This window comes from Dermacentor albipictus, chromosome 10 (genome assembly GCF_038994185.2).
Source record: "Dermacentor albipictus isolate Rhodes 1998 colony chromosome 10, USDA_Dalb.pri_finalv2, whole genome shotgun sequence".
NCBI classification, from domain to species: domain Eukaryota; kingdom Metazoa; phylum Arthropoda; class Arachnida; order Ixodida; family Ixodidae; genus Dermacentor; species Dermacentor albipictus.
This window is the reverse complement of record NC_091830.1, coordinates 95,793,541-95,811,193: the sequence shown is the minus strand read 5'-3', so window position 1 is coordinate 95,811,193 and position 17,653 is coordinate 95,793,541. Positions and strand designations below refer to the sequence as shown.

Here is a 17,653-nt window from a genome sequence, read left to right as displayed (position 1 = left end):
CTAAAACAGCATTTGTAACACCTGACGGATTGTACGAATTCATCGTAATGTCTTTCGGCCTGTGCAACGCTCCAGCCACTTTTGAGAGAATGATGGATAATATTTTACGCGGTCTCAAATGGAACACATGTTTATGCTACCTGGATGACGTAGTTGTCTTTTCCGCTGATTTCCGAACCCATCTCAGCCGTCTCGAGCAAGTTCTCAAATGCCTTACTGACGCGGATCTTCAACTTAACTTTAAAAAAATGTCGTTTCGGCGCCCGAAAGCTCACTATTCTTGGCCATGTTGTATCACGAGATGGCGTCCTTCCGGATCCAGCCAAGCTCCGCGCTGTCACCGACTTTCCGCAACCACAGAAGTTAAAGAAGCTTCAAAGTTTCCTTGGTTTATGCTCCTATTTCCGACGTTTCATTCGAAATGTCGCTTCCATAACAGCCCTGACAGCCCTTCTAAGTGGCGACAAAGAATTTTCCGCTTGGTCGCCCGCCTGTGATGACACCTTCACGAAATTACGCCGCCTGTTAACCTCGCCACCTATCCTCCGCCACTTCGATCCTGCAGCGCCCACAGAGGTCCACTCCGATGCCAGCGGCGTCGGACTTGGCGCCGTACTCGCACAACGAAAAGCGGGCTTTGATGAATATGTCGTTGCCTACGCGAGCCGAACTCTGACAAAGGCCGAGGCTAATTACTCTGTTACAGAGAAAGAGTGCTTAGCCATTATTTGGGCTCTTGGCAAATTCCGTCCTTATTTGTATGGTCACCCTTTCGATGTCGTCACTGACCATCACGCCCTTTGTTGGCTGTCTACCCTCAAGGACCCATCTGGCCGACTTGCTCGCTGGGCCCTTAAGCTACAGGAGTACGACATCCGCGTCCTCTACCGTTCCGGCCGCAAACACACGGAGCTGACGCCCTTTCTCGCTCACCGGTCTCCGCTGACTGCGCTTGCCTATCCGCCCTTGAGCCCACAGTTCCATCTCATGCACTGCGCAACATGCCGTCGGAGCAGCGCAAGGATCCCTGGATCAGTGCTCTCATCAGCATCCTTTCTGATCCACCCACCTCTTCCCCATCTCGCGCTCTTCGCCGCCACTTCTGCATTCGCGACGGCCTTCCTTATCGTCGCAATTACCTCTCTGACGGTCGCAAGTGGCTTCTCGTGATACCCCGCCATCTCCGTGACCTTATCTGCGACGCTTTCCACGCAGACCCTCAGTGCGCACATGCGGGCCTCTTCAAGACCTATGCTCGACTACGCATCCGATTTTATTGGCGCGGCATGTATAACTACGTCAGAAAGTTCATTCGCTCCTGCGCGCAGTGCCAACGCCGAAAATTACCTCCCGGACAAGTCTGCCCGTCACAACCCCTTCCCTGCCCTCGTCGGCCTTTTGATCGTGTTGGCATAGACATCTACGGACCACTACCCTCCACACCAGCAGGCAACCTTGGATTATTGTTGCAGTGGATCACTTGACCCGCTATGCTGAAACAGCTGCTCTGCCGACTGCCACCGCCCGCGACGTTGCCTCGTTTCTGCTACGACATTTCGTTCTTCGCCACGGTGCCCCTCGCGAACTTCTGAGCGATAGAGGCCGCGCCTTTCTTTCCGATGCTTTGAAGGCACTACTCGACGAATGCCGAATCGTTCACCACACCAGTACAGCGTACCACCCGCAAACCAACGGCATGACCGAGCGCTTCAACCGTACTCTTGGCGATATGCTCTCCATGTACGTCGCCTCTGATCATTCAAACTGGGACCAAGTTCTCCCTTTCGTGACGTATGCGTACAATACTGCGACCGAAGCAACTACTGGTTTTTCCCCTTACTTTCTCCTATACGGACGAGAACCTTCTACTACTCTCGATACCATTCTGTCATATACACCTGACGCGTCCGAAAGTACTCCGCTATCTGAAGCTGCTCGTCATGCCGAGGAATGCCGCCAGCTTGCCCGCTCTTTTTCCACCGAGGACCAGTGGCAGCAGCAATCCCGTCAACCTGCCGGCCGTTCTGCACCAACTTTTTTGCCTGGCTCTCACGTATGGCTTCAGGTACCCGCTACTACACCCGGCCTCTCCTCAAAACTTGTCGCAAAGTACCTAGGACCAGTGGCGTAGCAACAGGGGGGGCCGGGGGGCCATGGGCCCCGGGTGCAAGGGTCCAGAGGGAGGGGGGGGGGGTGTCATATACGTCTGAAGACACCGAGAACTTGTTGATATCCTCGCCTTCCTTGACTACAGCCGGGGGGGGGGTGACAGAAGACCTATGGGCCCCGGGTGCCAGACGACGTAGCTACGCCACTGCCTAGGACCCTACCGCGTTCTCGAGCAAACGTCCTCCGTCAATTACATCGTAGAGCCCCTCACGCCATCGACGGACCTACGCCATCGCGGCCGCGAACTTGTCCACGTGTCTCGCATTAAGCCGTACTACGACCCAATAGTAGTCTCTTCGCCTTAAGCCGCCAGGATGGCGCCTTTTTCTGCGGAGAGCGATTGTAACGAAGAAGAGTAGCCACCTGCGCCGCAGCCCCATCGCTACCGGCATGAGCTCGTGGTTGCTGTCTTTCGCCGAACGCTTGTGACAGCTACCCGTTCGCGCCCGTTGCTAATAAATCTCTTAGCATAATGTTTAACAGTCTCGGAAGCGAACAGCAATTTACAAAGGTAGCGAGGCACTGGAACTGGTAAGGGAACACATCTACTTAGGGCACATAGTGACGATGGATCCGGATCATGAGACGGAAGTAATCAGAAGAATAAGAGTGGGCTGGGGTGCGTTTGGCAGGCATTCTCAGATCATGAACAGTAGGTTGCCATTATCCCTCGAGAGAAAAGTGTATAATAGCTGTGTCTTACCAGTACTCACCTCCGGGGCAGAAACCTGGAGGCTTACGAAAAGGGTTCTACTTAAATTGACGACCTCGCAACGAGCTATGGAAAGAAGAATGATGGGTGTAACGTTAAGGGATAAGAAAAGAGCGGATTGGGTAAGGGTACAAACGCGAGTTAATGACATCTTAGTTGAAATCAAGAAAAAAGAAATGGGCATGGGCAGGACATGTAATGAGGAGGGAAGATAACCGATGGTCATTAAAGGTTACGGACTGGATTCCAAGGGAAGGGGAGCGTAGCAGGGGGCGGCAGAAAGTTAGGTGGGTGGATGAGATTAAGAAGTTTACAGTGGTGACATGGCCACCATTAGTACGTGACCGGGGTTGTTGGAGAAGTATGGGAGAGGCGTTTGCCCTGCATTGGGCGTAACCAGGCTGATGATGATGATGATGATGATGTTAATTTACGCAATTGCATCTGAGCTAATCCTAAAGAATAGAAAAATCTACCTAATGAGGTATTACGGCACTGAAGTGGTTATATGTATTTTGGTAGGCATGCCTATTGTGGATAGGATATATAAAGGCTGGAGTTCTTGAAATAAAAATTGAGTCGGCAGTCAGTGTTTGTTCTGTGGTATTTGTTTCGTTGTGCGTGTGTGTTTTAGCCGCGCTATTTGAGCTTAGTTTTAAAGATTGAGCAACTAGCTCTAACCAAGATGCTACGAATACTAAATTTGAATTACGTCTTTTTAAATATCAATGATGACTTAGGGAATCTTACCCCGAACATATCAAGATAAGAAGCGTTACTAAGATATCCAAAATGTAAAGGCGATGAAAAAGTTATTACTAAATATGTTTAATTAATAACTGCCGCAGAAGGGTTGGTATTCTTGTTTGCGGCATTTTCAACCCCCCACTCCCCTTAGAATTAAGTTCATATACATTGTACATATAAGCACATAAACATAGCAGCTGGTACTGCGACATACGTCTGCGAAGTTTCATAGTTATATACGTACTTAAAGGGACACTAAAGGTTGCCAGAAAGTCAAGTTAAAGTGGTAGAGCAATGTTCTAGAACGTCTAAGGCGTCAATATAATCGCGAACAGAGCTTTAGTAACCGAGAAATTGAGGTAAATGCATGACACGATTTGAGATCCCCCAGCGACATTCCGGTACTAAACCGATGACGAAAGGTCTCCCCGTAATTTATGTTACTAATACTCAACTACTCGTGATAAAAATATCATTTCATTCGATTATAAGACGGAAGAAAATGCTACTTGTCTACGTCCACTCGGTTCTAACAAAAAATAAGATTTTGACGTTACCCTTCAGTAGTATGGGTGGTCGAAAGGTTTCGTTTTCGCTCGACTCTGCGCGCACGACTCTGCGCCGCGCATGCTTTGGAGTTTCAGTATTTTCGTTATCGCGTCGTGCTGTGAGGGTTCTGCTGGCTCGCGAAACTTTCATTTGGAACAAGCAGCGAGAATGCCACGTCCATGTGATGTCGTGGGAAGCCCTCATTGCTTTCCCGCTCCGGAGAGCCGGTGTCGAGGCCGCCGTCGTAGTACGCAACGACGCCGGCAGTGCGAGCCCTCAGCAGCAGGTCGCGCTCATCGGTGCTCAAATCGCTGAAGTTGAGCCCACCATCGCGAGCCAATCTGTCGGTGTCAGGGTCCATTGCGACGAGCGTCGAAGTTTGCGTCATAGAATGAAGTACCAGCTTATGGGCGTCTTGCGCTGGAGCTTGAGGTATAGTAGCGGCGCCTGGTGGCGGTGCGGGAAACGACATCTGGGTCGGCTGTGGCGAAGCACGTATAGGCCGAGTTTTGCGTCGATTCGCACTTTATTATGCCCTGTTGCGAGTGCGGAAAGGCTCGTCACTTCTCACAGACCACGCCGACCACGCTGCGAGCTCGCCGCAGCCTATAGTTTAACGAAAACGGACTTTCCGTGTCCCGTGGGACGTAATGTGGGACGTAATTAGTTTCTCCTTCCGCTAGCCACCGTACTCCCGCTTTCGCTCTGCTGTCGGCTCTGTCTTGGCTCTGTTTCTGGCCGCGCGTTTGCGTTTTGCGCAGAAAAGCCGTAGCGCCGTCTGCGGACGCCGTTCTACTCACCGATGACGCAACGTCACTACGAGACCATGATGTCAGTTCTCCTCGATCGGAGGGCGGGCGATTTGAACTGCGCTAGAGGTACGCGGACGCTTCAGAACGCATTTTCTCATAAAATAAGTCTCTCCTTGCCACGAAACAAGCGTTTCGAGGTTTCTGTGATGGTATTTCAACAGTCCACGTTGACTTAATAGTAACCTTTAGTGTCCCTTTAAGAGGGAACTACACTATTATTGTGCATTGCAAAACATCAAAATAAGAGTGACACCTCTGAATGTCGCTACATTTCTAAGTTTTAGAAACCATTATGCACCTGTCTTCGAGAGAAATCGGAGTAGGTGTGCGGTGTGCTATACGAAAAGGGCCCTTCTATACAGCGATGCGCGAAATGATAAAAACTGCGAAACGAAATATTGTGTTACTTAGAACAAAATAATTCATCATGGCCGCTGACAGAATTTACTGTTGAAACCACATAAAGGGCAGTTTATTGCACCAGCATGCTTAAACATTTAAATTTTGCGCCAGACTCAGTAGTCACGCGTGAGGTTAAAAATATCTACAGTAACTTTAGTGCAATGGCACACTTAATATATTCATTTGTTTAGAAAAGCCAGAAATGCATCACATCGGGGGACACAACCCTGAATAAAATATGGTAGCGCAACATCTTAACATACAGAACCAAGCATAAACACAAACTCAATCAATACAGAAAAGATTGAGCAACGACAACACTAATGTCACATATGATCAATATATACGCAATGATTAATCATAACAGCAATTGGAAGCACGTCATACATAATTTACAAATGCACCGTAACCAGAAGTATATGCGATGCCACAACCAAAAACACAACTGCAAAAAGGAACCTCTAAAAAGTACAGCAAGACTGACGTACTGCAATGGATCTGCAATATGTCAAGATGATCCAATTTTGCTTCCAAGAATAATTAGCAGGCATGAGTGTATGGTTTGAAAAAGATTTGAGATGGTTCGCAAATGCATTATGATCAGTGATACGCGCGATGTCAGGCGAAAGCTGATCCCCTGAGGTATGGCAAGATGTAGCGGTGAGTCAAAAAAGAGATTAGGTCTGACGAATTCCGAGGCTTCACTTTAAGCTGAGGACCAAGTCTGAAGGACACACGATGGGCTGGTCTGACCTGAAGCGTAGCCCATGATGACTTATTCTGGTAAACCTTGTGAAAAACTGACAGGAGCGCGTGCCGTCTGCATTTTTTTCCAGAAGAACTAGATTAATTGACGATTTCATTTCTTTTATCCTTGATGTTCTCAAGTAGTTCTTTCTGAGGAATCGAGCATCTTTTTTTGTGAAGAAACTCAAATTTCTGTATGAGGTAGGCCTCACGCCGGTTCTATGTTAGGGATGCATATTGGATCTTAAAGCGTACAAAAGTGCTGTAAGCGAGAAGTTTAGTGGCGGGGCTAGCTAAATGCAAGTTTCACCGTACGAAGCCGAGTGTTTCAGATGTTTGCTAACTATAGCATCTATATGAGTGTTCCTTAACAAATCTGATTACAAATGGCCACCCAAGTACTTTACAGAGCATGCTGAGGTTATAGGCCTATTGTTTATTGTGTAGTTACACAACATGTGGTTATCTGTGGCCGTAAATGTAAGGCTTTGATTTTATGGACGTCAATTGCATATGCCACTCATTACACCATTTAGTGAGCTTGTCTAAATCAGATTGTGAGCAGCAAGTACACAAATTATTTGTAATTTATCTGTAAATCAGGCAGTCAAAAGCAGACCACTACTGATATTGTTAATATAAAGTAAAAACAATATGACCCCGAACATGGACCCTGTAGTACACCAGATATAACGAGATTTAATGGAGACGAACGTTCCTCACAATAAGTGATCGGTAGCGGCCAGTTCACAAATACGTAATTCACTTAGCAATTCTCGTACTAATGTTGAGGCCGGTCAGTTTGTGATTCAGCAACAACTGAGGAACCTTGTCGAAAGCCTTCGCGAACTCCACAAGTACCGCATCAACTCTGTTTAAAGAATGAATAGAGGGATGCGTGTCGGTCAATAATTCGAGGAGTCGTGTTTCGCAGGATTCAACGTGTAAAAACCCATACTGATTCACAAAAAAATAAGTTTGTTCTATCAGAAACTTCATGATTTCAGATGAAATTATATGGTCAAGAAGTTTTCAATACAAGGGTTGGTAATGAAATTGGTCTGTAGTTTGAGCTATTAGATCAGTCACGAGATTTAAAAATGGGAATGACACGAGCTGCTTTCCAGTCACTTCGAACGTACCCCGAGTCAATATATTTTTGAAATAAGGTGACTAATGTGTTACTAATAATATTGCAGCTTTCGCTAATTTGAGTAGTTTAGGGCTTAAGCCATCAGGACCAGGTGCAGATTTGGCCGAAAGATGGTCAATGGATGATTGGGTTCCTTCAGCAGTAATAATTACATCGCACATAGTAGAATATAAAACTGGAAATTATTATCGGTTATTTGTTATTGGACTGTCATCCTTGAAAACACAAGAAAGAAACCTCATTAAATTCCACAGAGACATGTTCAGGAGAAAGAATACCGCCATCCCTAGATACCAATATCGTTGAACCTGACGCGTAGTTAGGGTTTCAAACTTGCGAAAATGATTTCGTATCGTTTTGAACCGCGTTTGAAATGTCATTGGTAAAAAAAAAAACATACCACTGGCGGCTGTTATATGGGTGTTCTACAAGTGCGCACGTTCACGCTGCAGTCTTCCTCCTTGGTTGATAACATCGTTTTTGACGGCCACGGCGGCCGCATTTCAATGGGGCCGAAATGCGAAAACACCCGTGGTGGTGTTTTGGTGGTGGTGCACGTTAAAGAACCCCAGGTGGTCGACATTTCCGGAGTCCTCCACTACGGCGTGCCTCACAATCAGAAAGTGGTTTTGGCACGTAAAATCCCATAATTTAATTTAATTTAACTTTGTTTCTGAGTGCAAACGTTTCTTTTTGTTCGTGCAACGTTTTACGTGCACAGTGAACCATGGGCTTTGCGTTGAGACCGTTATATTGACTTCAGGGATGTACTTCTGTTATGAAAAGCCAACTTGTCATGCATGATACAAAATAAATTTACACAGCGGGCTGGGCGAGTTGATGACTGTACACATTGCTAGGGTTAGGGTTGCGCTGTCCATACCTAGGAATATGCACGAATGAGAGCCAAGGTCGTGCTTACATTGCGAAGGTGGAAAGATCGCATAAAATAGAGAGGAAATGTCGAAAAATCACCAGTCACCACATCGATATTTGCTTAGCCGTAATCAAGAAAAACTTTCTTTGCATTTCCTGTTTTTTCTGCTTGCATACAAATTCACAATGCAGCATATTGTGATTGCTCATGCAACCCAGAAAAGTTACTGGGAACTGTTTGGCTCTTTGGTTAATAAAAGCTCTAAAAGTAAATTTCGACGTGTTGAAGCACCAACCACCTGGTGCAGTTCAAATGACGACAGTACTTGAAGAAATCATGTAATTCACGCTTCTTTGAGCTACTTAGAGGCCTGAATCATTGCCATTCATCATCATCATCATCATCATCATCATCATAATCATCATCATCATCAGCCTGGTTACGCCCACTGCAGAGCAAAGGCCTCTCCCATATTTCTCCAACAACCCCGGCCATGTAGTAATTGTGGCCATGTTGTCCCTACAAACGTCTTAATCTCTACCGCCCACCTAACTATCTGCCGCCCCCTGCTACGCTTCCCTTCCCTTGGAATCCATTGCCATTCAACATGTGGATAATTGAAATCGTCAGCTAAAAATGTTGGCGAATTGGTTACCTGCTTCGCATAAGAGTTACTAATTCAGGCACTCAGAAAATTCGTCCGATGAATCAAGTAGGCGATAGCAGACACCAATTACACAGGTGTCCCGTGGGGACAACCACAGGGCTACCCAAACAATTGTGTGGCATGAATAAATATGAAGAACATAAGTTTCCAGATTGTTTTTACTGCCATTAACGCACCACCACCTCGCGACTTCCCCCTACGTTTTCTGAATGGTGCAAATTGAAGGGACAATGACAACTCGCAGTGTGCAATATTGTGAATAGTAGCCAGGTTATTGTGTCTAAAACTGTATCCGCTGAAAATGATTCAACTGAGGAACAAAGTTGATCATGACGTAATAGTTCTGCGGAAAAACACAAGGTGTAGAGAAGTAATAAACCCGTATGGGTTTTTTTTTGTAGCAATTGCTACTATTGGGTGGATGTCTCATTTTTACTTAATTAAAGCTGACCTTATTTATGGTACAGACAACGTAAGCTTGACACAAGAATCGACGAAAATTGTCCTGGCTTTCGTGTTCCCGTCACTCGATTTTAGTGGGGGCATGGGGCTTCGGTAGGGCCGTCAGCCTGCTTGTGTGTGGTGGAGGGTGTAAATTCTGTTGTTTAAGGCACGCTTGTGAAACACAATGTCGGATTTATATCCAGGCTTTCATTCAATACGAGCAAAGCCTCTTGGCTTCGGCCTTATAAGTTGCAACTTGGGCGAAAAGTCCCCTTCAATCCATGCACGTGGTTATTTGAATTCTTTCAGTTTAGATGCATTTTTTTTTTCCGCGGGTAATTTTTGTGTTTGAAATTGAGGAACTTTACAATGTCCGGCCGAGAGTAATCTTGTATATTCTCCCCTATTCTATGGACAGGCCCAATTTCTTCAGTTGAAATTTCAAGATTTTTTTATACAAATTCCGTTTAAAGATCTTCGGTGTTCTTTCATGACTGAAAATGAATCACGGCTTCCGTACAAATTTAGGTTATTTCGGCGCATTCTGTTAATGAGGTCCTTAACTACTAAGCTTGACTATATGCAGTGTAATAACAACATTAAGCGTCTCCTGTGCGCACACAATTGTCCCATTTGCCTTTGAAAAATATATTCAACATTACTATTAACTCCACGACATATTTTATATAATATTTTTGTTTCAAATATATTCGCTTCCTAATTTGTGGTTGATGAAGAATTCAACACTGGAAATAGGATCACGCACACAGCACGGCTACATTGTAATACTTTTGTAATGGGTAATTTAAGGCGTAATCTAACATAATAGGCATAGAACATTGTATTGACAGTGGACATTGCAGCAGCGTTCCGGACAAACATTGGACCACTCTAAAGTCCGCAATGTCGCGCTATGTGTTTGATAAATCTCACCTGACTTTCACAAGCCAACATACTGATTCCATCGTTTGTGCAAGTACCCGGAAGGCTTGTGTTTGTGGTTGACGGCTAGTGGGACACCTTGAGTAGTGTGATGACTTTTTTCACAATCAAAGCTCTTTGATCGCCCCTTTTTGGGGTTGCAATTATTACATTCAAGAAACCTTAGTACTATCGCGTGGTCAAACTTCAACTGAATATGCGGAGTAAAGCTTCGAGCACAATGGCCATTGCATGGTATTTTGTAATACTGTCACAGATACTCAATAGCTTGTTCATAAAAGGAACCTGCCCTTCGACAAGACAAGCCACTCCTTTTCAGGCTTCAATGAAAGTGTAGGGAGATCGTTATTCCTGCACGTTGGGGCGGAATCTACCACAAAATTCAACTATTAAATTTTCATTGCAGCTGCCTACATATGACAAGCCACATTAAGTCGCCGACTACGGAGCGGTGGTTAGAAGCTCCCTCAGTTCGTCAATAACATTTCCAGACACTGTAGCGGCTAGTTATTCAGCAATAATGTCGAACATCTTAGCTAAACTCAAGCTTCTTGACTTCGATTGCATAATTTGATCAAAGACAGGGCTCAATTCGTTCCGGCCGCATATGAGTTTAATTCCGCCAAATATCCCCTCATCAGCACGTAAGAAACGACTCTCTGCTGTACGATGACTGCTTTTTCTGCAGTCAACTCCATTGCATTTAGTCAGGTTCGTAAAAGTTCATCCCTGAATACCACTCCTCAGGTGCGTGATCTTACGTTAACCTCCTCTAGTATATAAAAAACGAAGCTGTCCTAAAGCCAGAGAAAACGTGGTTCATCCTTATCACAAATTGGTGCCATGTATCGGTTTCCTAGGAAGTGTCATGGACGTGAAAATATTCAGAAAACCTTTTTGTTGAGTGACTGCTAGCACATGCTTCTTGATGAACATACAAAGCGCGTTCTCCAGACAAGTTAAGCTGCGGCTCCAATGTCGCATGAACCTACAACGATAACTCTTCAATTATTTATGAGTTCGAAGGCTGCATGCGTTTTCGCGCTCAGCTTCGACCCAATTTCATATTCTCATGCTCCTGGTATTTGCGAAGTCCCTGCACAAGTTATCCGGCACTTTTATAATAGTACTCCATTAGGCTTCATAAGTACTCCATAGTCTCCAATTACTCCATTAGGCTCCATTAGCTGCCATCTAAGAAACAACTTCGAAATCTTTAGATAATTTGACAAGGATCACAGCTGAAGAGGTTGACCAGGTTGGGGTCACGCAGGGCGACGTTCGCGAGGAGCTTATGCTGGAAAATAATGTTGTTCGCGGAAATGTCTGTCACAATCACAACGATGACGAATTCATGTGATTCGGCTGCAGCAACCGCATTCTTAGAGCCCTGGAAGACATTCTTACCCCATAATTATCTTGCTAAATAGATAAGCAGTATACATAAGATTGTTAGTGCCACATAGAAGAAAAAAAACACGCGACTATGTTCACGATAATTTTGTAGATGCTCTGCTTGCAGCTGCCGAGCCTCTCCTTAAGACCAAAGGCAGAGCCTGTTTTCCTGTAATTTTGTAGTTGAACTTTATGATTGCTTCTGAAATCATTATTGAACATTCAACCTGCAGCCAGAGCGTTGAACTTTTGTCGTTACGTATTTTTCTCAACCCAAAGCCCATACCATGCGGTTGGACTTTGGTCAGTGAATTTCTGAACACTGCACTTGACGGGCAAATTCAGGATACTTCATGTTCATCATTATCATCATCAAAAACATTTATTGGTCTCCGCAGGATCTTTTGTTGTAGTCCGTCAGGTGAGATACCAGGTGATTGACGCACAGCGCGCCTTGTGCCATTTTAAAAAAAGAGAGATCGCTGTTCTTTAACTAATTACCACCGTGTTTCTATCATAAGTAGTTGCTGTAAATTATCAGCACATGTCGTTACAGATTATAATCGCGATTTTTTATAAAATATTGACATGCTGTCGCCATTTTCACGAGAACAATATCTGTAAACTTGTGACTGCACTGTACGATATTTCGCTAGTGTTTGATAGGTCTTGGCAAGTTGTTCCGTTTCTTTATTTTTGGAAGGCGTTCGAAGAAGTGCAGCATTGAAATCTATTGTTTAAATTTGAAAGTATCTGACTTCCATGAGGGGTCCTATAAGCTGAAGGTAATCGAAGCTGTTTTTATTCTAATCTCCTGGCGTCAAATTCATGCAACCACCGACGAAAGCATCGGCCGGTAATCCGCTGCGTTGTTTGAAGAGCCCAATCAAACGCCTTCCTCGTTTAGAGTATGTCACTTTCTTCTGATTTCAAAGCGAATAGCATTGCCTACGTTGAGCAGTCTTTTCTTATCTAATTCCCTCAAAAGAAGCGAGCAGCACGCTCAAGTGGAGAAAGTTTCGATGGGTTGGAGCCAGAACAGTGAAAGTAGATAGCCAGATGAGGAGGGTGCTGCCGGAGTCTACGGTTGGTCTGCTTCGCCTTACCAAGCTTGCGGTGGCTCGTCGAAAATCGCGGGGGTCTCCAATGGAAGGTTAAGAATGCCGCGAAAACAGAGCCTTATCACAGGAGAGTTGGCAGAGTGATGTCGTATATGTGCCGAAAGGGCCTGATAACGTTGTACGGCCACGCAAAACTTTTAATGAACACAAATAGATCCATGCTCCCCTGCAGCTCCGAATAACGGATGCCGGAGCAATTGACGTGGAGGCATATTTTATTCCTTTCGGAACGGCGCAGTCTCCCACTGTTCAAAAAAACATCTAGCTTTTTTCACCATATTAAAGCATCCTTAAGGCGTACGTGTCGCTTTGACGCGGTTAGTTCTCGCGGTTTGGTGAGGTCGCAGACCCGACAGGCGAAGTGGTCACAACACTAAACCTTTTTAGCAATACGAGAGGGCTAATGGCGACAAGGCGCCGAATCAGCAATAATTATTTTTCATTTATTCAGTCTATTCATGCATAACCAGTTCTCACGCGTCATATCAGAGGTGGAGCGAAAAGGCTGTTTTTGTACTAGTATTGCATGTATTAATTTGCACGTTAAGTTTTGTATTGTATGTAATGTCTACAATTGTATTTTGTCAATTTGGACTTCATGGTTTGCTCATTCTTATTTACTGCTGCCTGTACTGTTTTATTTTTTTTTGTTTTGGACGAATGAATGCCTGCAGTGTTTGTAAATAAATAAAAAACGCAGCATGCCGGGAACTGCTGAGATTATAAGGTCTGTCTTTATTCTCGTATGTTTCTGGAAAACAATTGTAAATAAGTATCGGTGACAAACAATATTTCTCTTCTCCCAGGGTTCCCGAATTGCCGAACAACCAGGAATGGCCGCCGTACACGCAGAGTTCTCCCACCATGGTGGTGATGGGCCACGATACCTTCAACCAGACACAGGAATTTCGTGCTAGTCACTGCGAGCGATGGAGGCCACTGTTCTAAACGAATTAAAAAAGGGTTTACTTAACCATGTCTATTATCATTATTCAAGTATTCTACATTTTACGAGTATAGTGAACAAGTTGGAAATCTGCTAGCCTTATTCCCCACTTGAAGAAGTATATATCAAAACGTTTATTTAAAAGAAAAAAAAAATGCAGAAAGCGAGTGGGTGGAGACCCTAGTCCAGGGCCCCACTGGCTTGAGCGGTCCGCCGTGCTCGTTCGAGGAGTGCTAGTTGCATCTCCCGATCCTCGCTGGCGCGCCAAGTCTCCCACTGCTCCCTTCCGAAAAGTTTGCCGGCTATTCTTGGTGTATTAATTTTGGGTGGCCTGTTCTGGCAGTCCCACGTAATGCGGGGGAGAGTTGGCCGGCCTCCGCACCAAGGACAGCGAACGCTGTACAGCGTTAGGTGAATGGCATTTTTCAAATAAAGGTTTGGAAATGTGCGCGTCTGTATTCGGCGCCACTCATAAGAGTCCTGCCTGGATAGGTCAGGGTGTGGTGGACTGTACTTTCTTCGCTCGCGCCGGTGATGCTCAAGGATGTCTTGTGGTAAAAAGGGGTTTTCGTCAGAGTGGTCGGCCGCTCGGTTGACAAAAGCACGAGCTGCGCCGTCCACTCTCGCATTGCCCTCGAGTCCTGCGTGACCCGGGCACCAGATGATCATGTGTCTCTGCGTTAGGTTGGATCCGAATAGGTGAGTGGTGCTGTGTGGTAGCCTCCCGGTGAGGAATAGTCTACATGCGACTTGGGAATCTGTAAGAGTTATCGACGATTGTCCCAGAGCGTCCTTAGTTTTAATAGCAGCGCGATGGCTGAAGCTTCTGCGATATTCGCAGATGCAACTCTAGCCGTGGCGCAAGTCACAAGCCCTTGATTTGCGGCCGCTCCTACCACTGCGAGGGCGTATTTGTAAGCACCACATCGAGCGACATCTGTGTAGACTGTATCCGGGTTTCCATTGAATTGCTGCATTAACTTTCGAGCTCGAGCACTTCTACGTCCCCGGTGGTATTTTGGACTCATGTTCTTAGGGATTGGGGCTACTATGATCCTTTCACGAAGGACTCTGGGCAGAGATTCGAGTTCTTCTCCCGCATACTGTGAACGAGTAGGGTAACCCACGCGGCAAAGTAATTTTCTGCCGGAGGAGGTTAAGCTAAGCCGCTCCCGTTGAGATATGAGCGTCGCTGCCCGTAGCTCCTCGTAGTTATTGTGAATCCCGAGGGCCAGCAGGCGTTCAGTAGAGGTTCCCTGTGGTAGGCCGAGAGCCGCTTTGTACGACGTTTTAATCAACGCATCTAGGGCATTTAGTTCTGTTTTCGTGGGGTCCTGGAAAGGGAGGCTATATGTGAGACGACTTAGCACAAAAGCCTGAACGAGCCGGATCGTCTCTGTTTCCTTGAAACCTTTTCGGTGATAAGTTACTCTACGGATCATACGGGAGATCTGTTTCACCGTAGTCCTAAGGGTTTTAATGGTGTAGTCTACTCGTTTGTTGCTTTGCAGCCACAGTCCGAGGACTCGCATTTTCTGGGCCTCCTTTATCTGGCTGTCTCCTACAAAGAGGTTCACCGGCTCGTGAGTTTGACGGCCTCGACCGCGTATCCTGATAAATTCTGATTTATCGGGAGCGCAGCTCATTCCACTGCTGCCAGCGAAGGTTTCAACAACGGTCGCTGCTTCTTGCAGGATTTCTTCTTTTTGTCCTAACGAGCCGCTGGTTGCCCATAGGGTAATATCGTCTGCATATATCGCGTACCCTAGCCCAGGTATGACGTCCAGTGTTTTGGCTAAGCGTCTCATGCCGATATTGAAAAGAAGGGGGAGAGTATCGCCCCTTGCGGTGTACCTCTATTGGGCATGGGAAAAGGGTCTGAGCGCGTAGTGCCAACGCCTATTGTCGCGATGCGAGAGGTCAGGAAAGAGCGGGCGTAATCACAGATTCTTTGTCCACAACCGATGTCACTTAGCTCAGATAAGATAAGTTCATGTGAAATAGTGTCGAATGCGCCTTTTAAATCAAGAGCCAGGACGAGATGTTCCGCACCAACCGTAGTGTTGCATAGAACTTCGCGAATTAGCAGGAAAACATCTTGTGTCGACAAATGTTCGCGAAAGCCGAATATGTTTGTGGGAAATAGGTTGCGGTCTTCAATGTAAGACGTGAGACGTGTGTGGATCACCTTCTCAAATAATTTGCCAGGGCAGGAGGTTAGTGATATCGGCCTGAGATTTTGTAGATCATGAGGTTTTGCTGCTTTTGGAATAAGCATCATTTTGGCCTCCTTCCACTGTTGTGGAACTACGCCCCTCTCCCATATCTGTTCATTAAAATACCGGGTAAGCTGTTCTCAGTGCTCGTCGCTCAGGTTCCGGATCATAGCATTTGTGAGCTGATCTGCTCCTGGAGCAGTATTTCTCTTGGGAGCTTCAGCTGCCGCGAAGAGTTCTGCCTTAGGTATCGGAGCGTCTAGCACCGCGTTTTCTTGCCCTTGGTATGTCAAGGTGCATGGGGGAGTGATTACTGCTCCTACGCACTTCTCTTTAAGCTTAGTGAGGAGGGCCTGATCTGTTCCTGAAAATTCTCCGGCAAGTTTTTGAAGAGTGCGGTTATTGGCCGTTTTTGTTTTTGCTGGTTCCATTATGCTGCGAAGTATCGCCCATGTCTTGGAGGTATGTAACGTTTCGCGAAGTGAGTCGCAAAAGCTCGCCCAACTCGCTGTCTCTAACTGCTGTGCGTAAGCGTTTGCCCGCTCTGATATTTCAGCGATTCTGTGGCGCAGTTTGCGATTAAGTCGCTGTTTTTTCCATCGTTTAGTCAGCCCCCTTCTGGCTTCCCACATATGTAGCAGATGGTTGTCAACTACCGGCGTTTCCGCTGTGAGCGCTAGCGGCTTAGACGTTGCTTTATGAGCGTCTCATATGTGTGTTGCCCACTCTTCAGCGTTCTCAGGTGATATCTCCGGCATGGGGATTTTGCGATAATTTACCCAGTTCGTGATTACCACCTGGCCACAGGGTCGCCGAATTTTCGGGGAGCCTACCGACACACTGATAATGAAATGGTCACTGCCTAGATTCTCTCCTAGATTGGTCCAGAATACCTCGTTGACATTATTTGTGAATGTGAGATCTGGAAAGGTGTCTGCACTGACGCTGTTACCTAATGTTGTCGGGTTTTGAGGGAGAATGATGAGTTGGAGATCATATGCTTCGGTCGCTCGCTCGAGCTCCCGGCCTTTGGGGGTGTCTGTTCGGTAACACCAGTTGGTGTGAGGAGCATTGAAGTCCCCAAGAAGCAGTAGTCTATCCTGGGTGCCGGAGTGACACATGACGCACCGAATGATGGCCTCAAAATCGGCCTTCCTTTCTTTAGGTGGGCTATACACGTTCGTGATTATGGTTTTTGCCTTGCTACGCTTCTGCGGTAGTATTGTTACAATTTGATGGTTGATGCTGCTAGTCGCCAGATAATCTATACTGATTGCTATGTCCGTGAGCACCATCGTCGCGACCTTAGGGTAGTCTGGGCGGGATATAGTAGCCAGGCAATCTGACCGGCTTGTTACCGATCTCTTGCAAACAAATAACATCAGGTTTGACGGGCACCGTGTTAATGTATTGTTGTAGAGCTGCCGCCCGTTTGTGGAAGGTGCGGCAGTTCCATTGCCAAATTTCGAGATATTCGTGATGTACTCGCGTTCTACTCGCCATGAATAGTGCTTTCGCTGTCCGAGGTCGATATGGGTCGCAGACGGCGGTAAGATTGAGCGCTGGGGCTAATACTGGCTCGCTTACAAGCCGCGCTCATTGCAGTGGCCACAGATTCATCGACGTAAGTTTTTAGGCTTTGAAATTCTGCGTACATCTGCTGCTGAAAATTTTGCATAGTTTGTAATTGATGCACAACTTGTTGGAATGTAACCTCCACAGGATTCGGCGTCGTTATAACCTCGAGAGGCGTG

General features: G+C 46.2%; 1 protein-coding gene across 1 annotated transcript in view; it reads left to right on the top strand.

Annotated features, from left to right (window-relative positions):
• LOC135921428 (acetylcholinesterase-like) overlaps positions 1-13,685 on the top strand; it is a 57,286-nt gene extending 43,601 nt beyond the window's left edge. Inside the window, exon 4 of the mRNA XM_065455785.1 lies at positions 13,544-13,685. Within this exon, the coding sequence (XP_065311857.1) occupies positions 13,544-13,685 (142 nt within the window). The remainder of the gene's footprint in view (positions 1-13,543) is intronic.
• Positions 13,686-17,653: the final 3,968 nt, after the last annotated feature.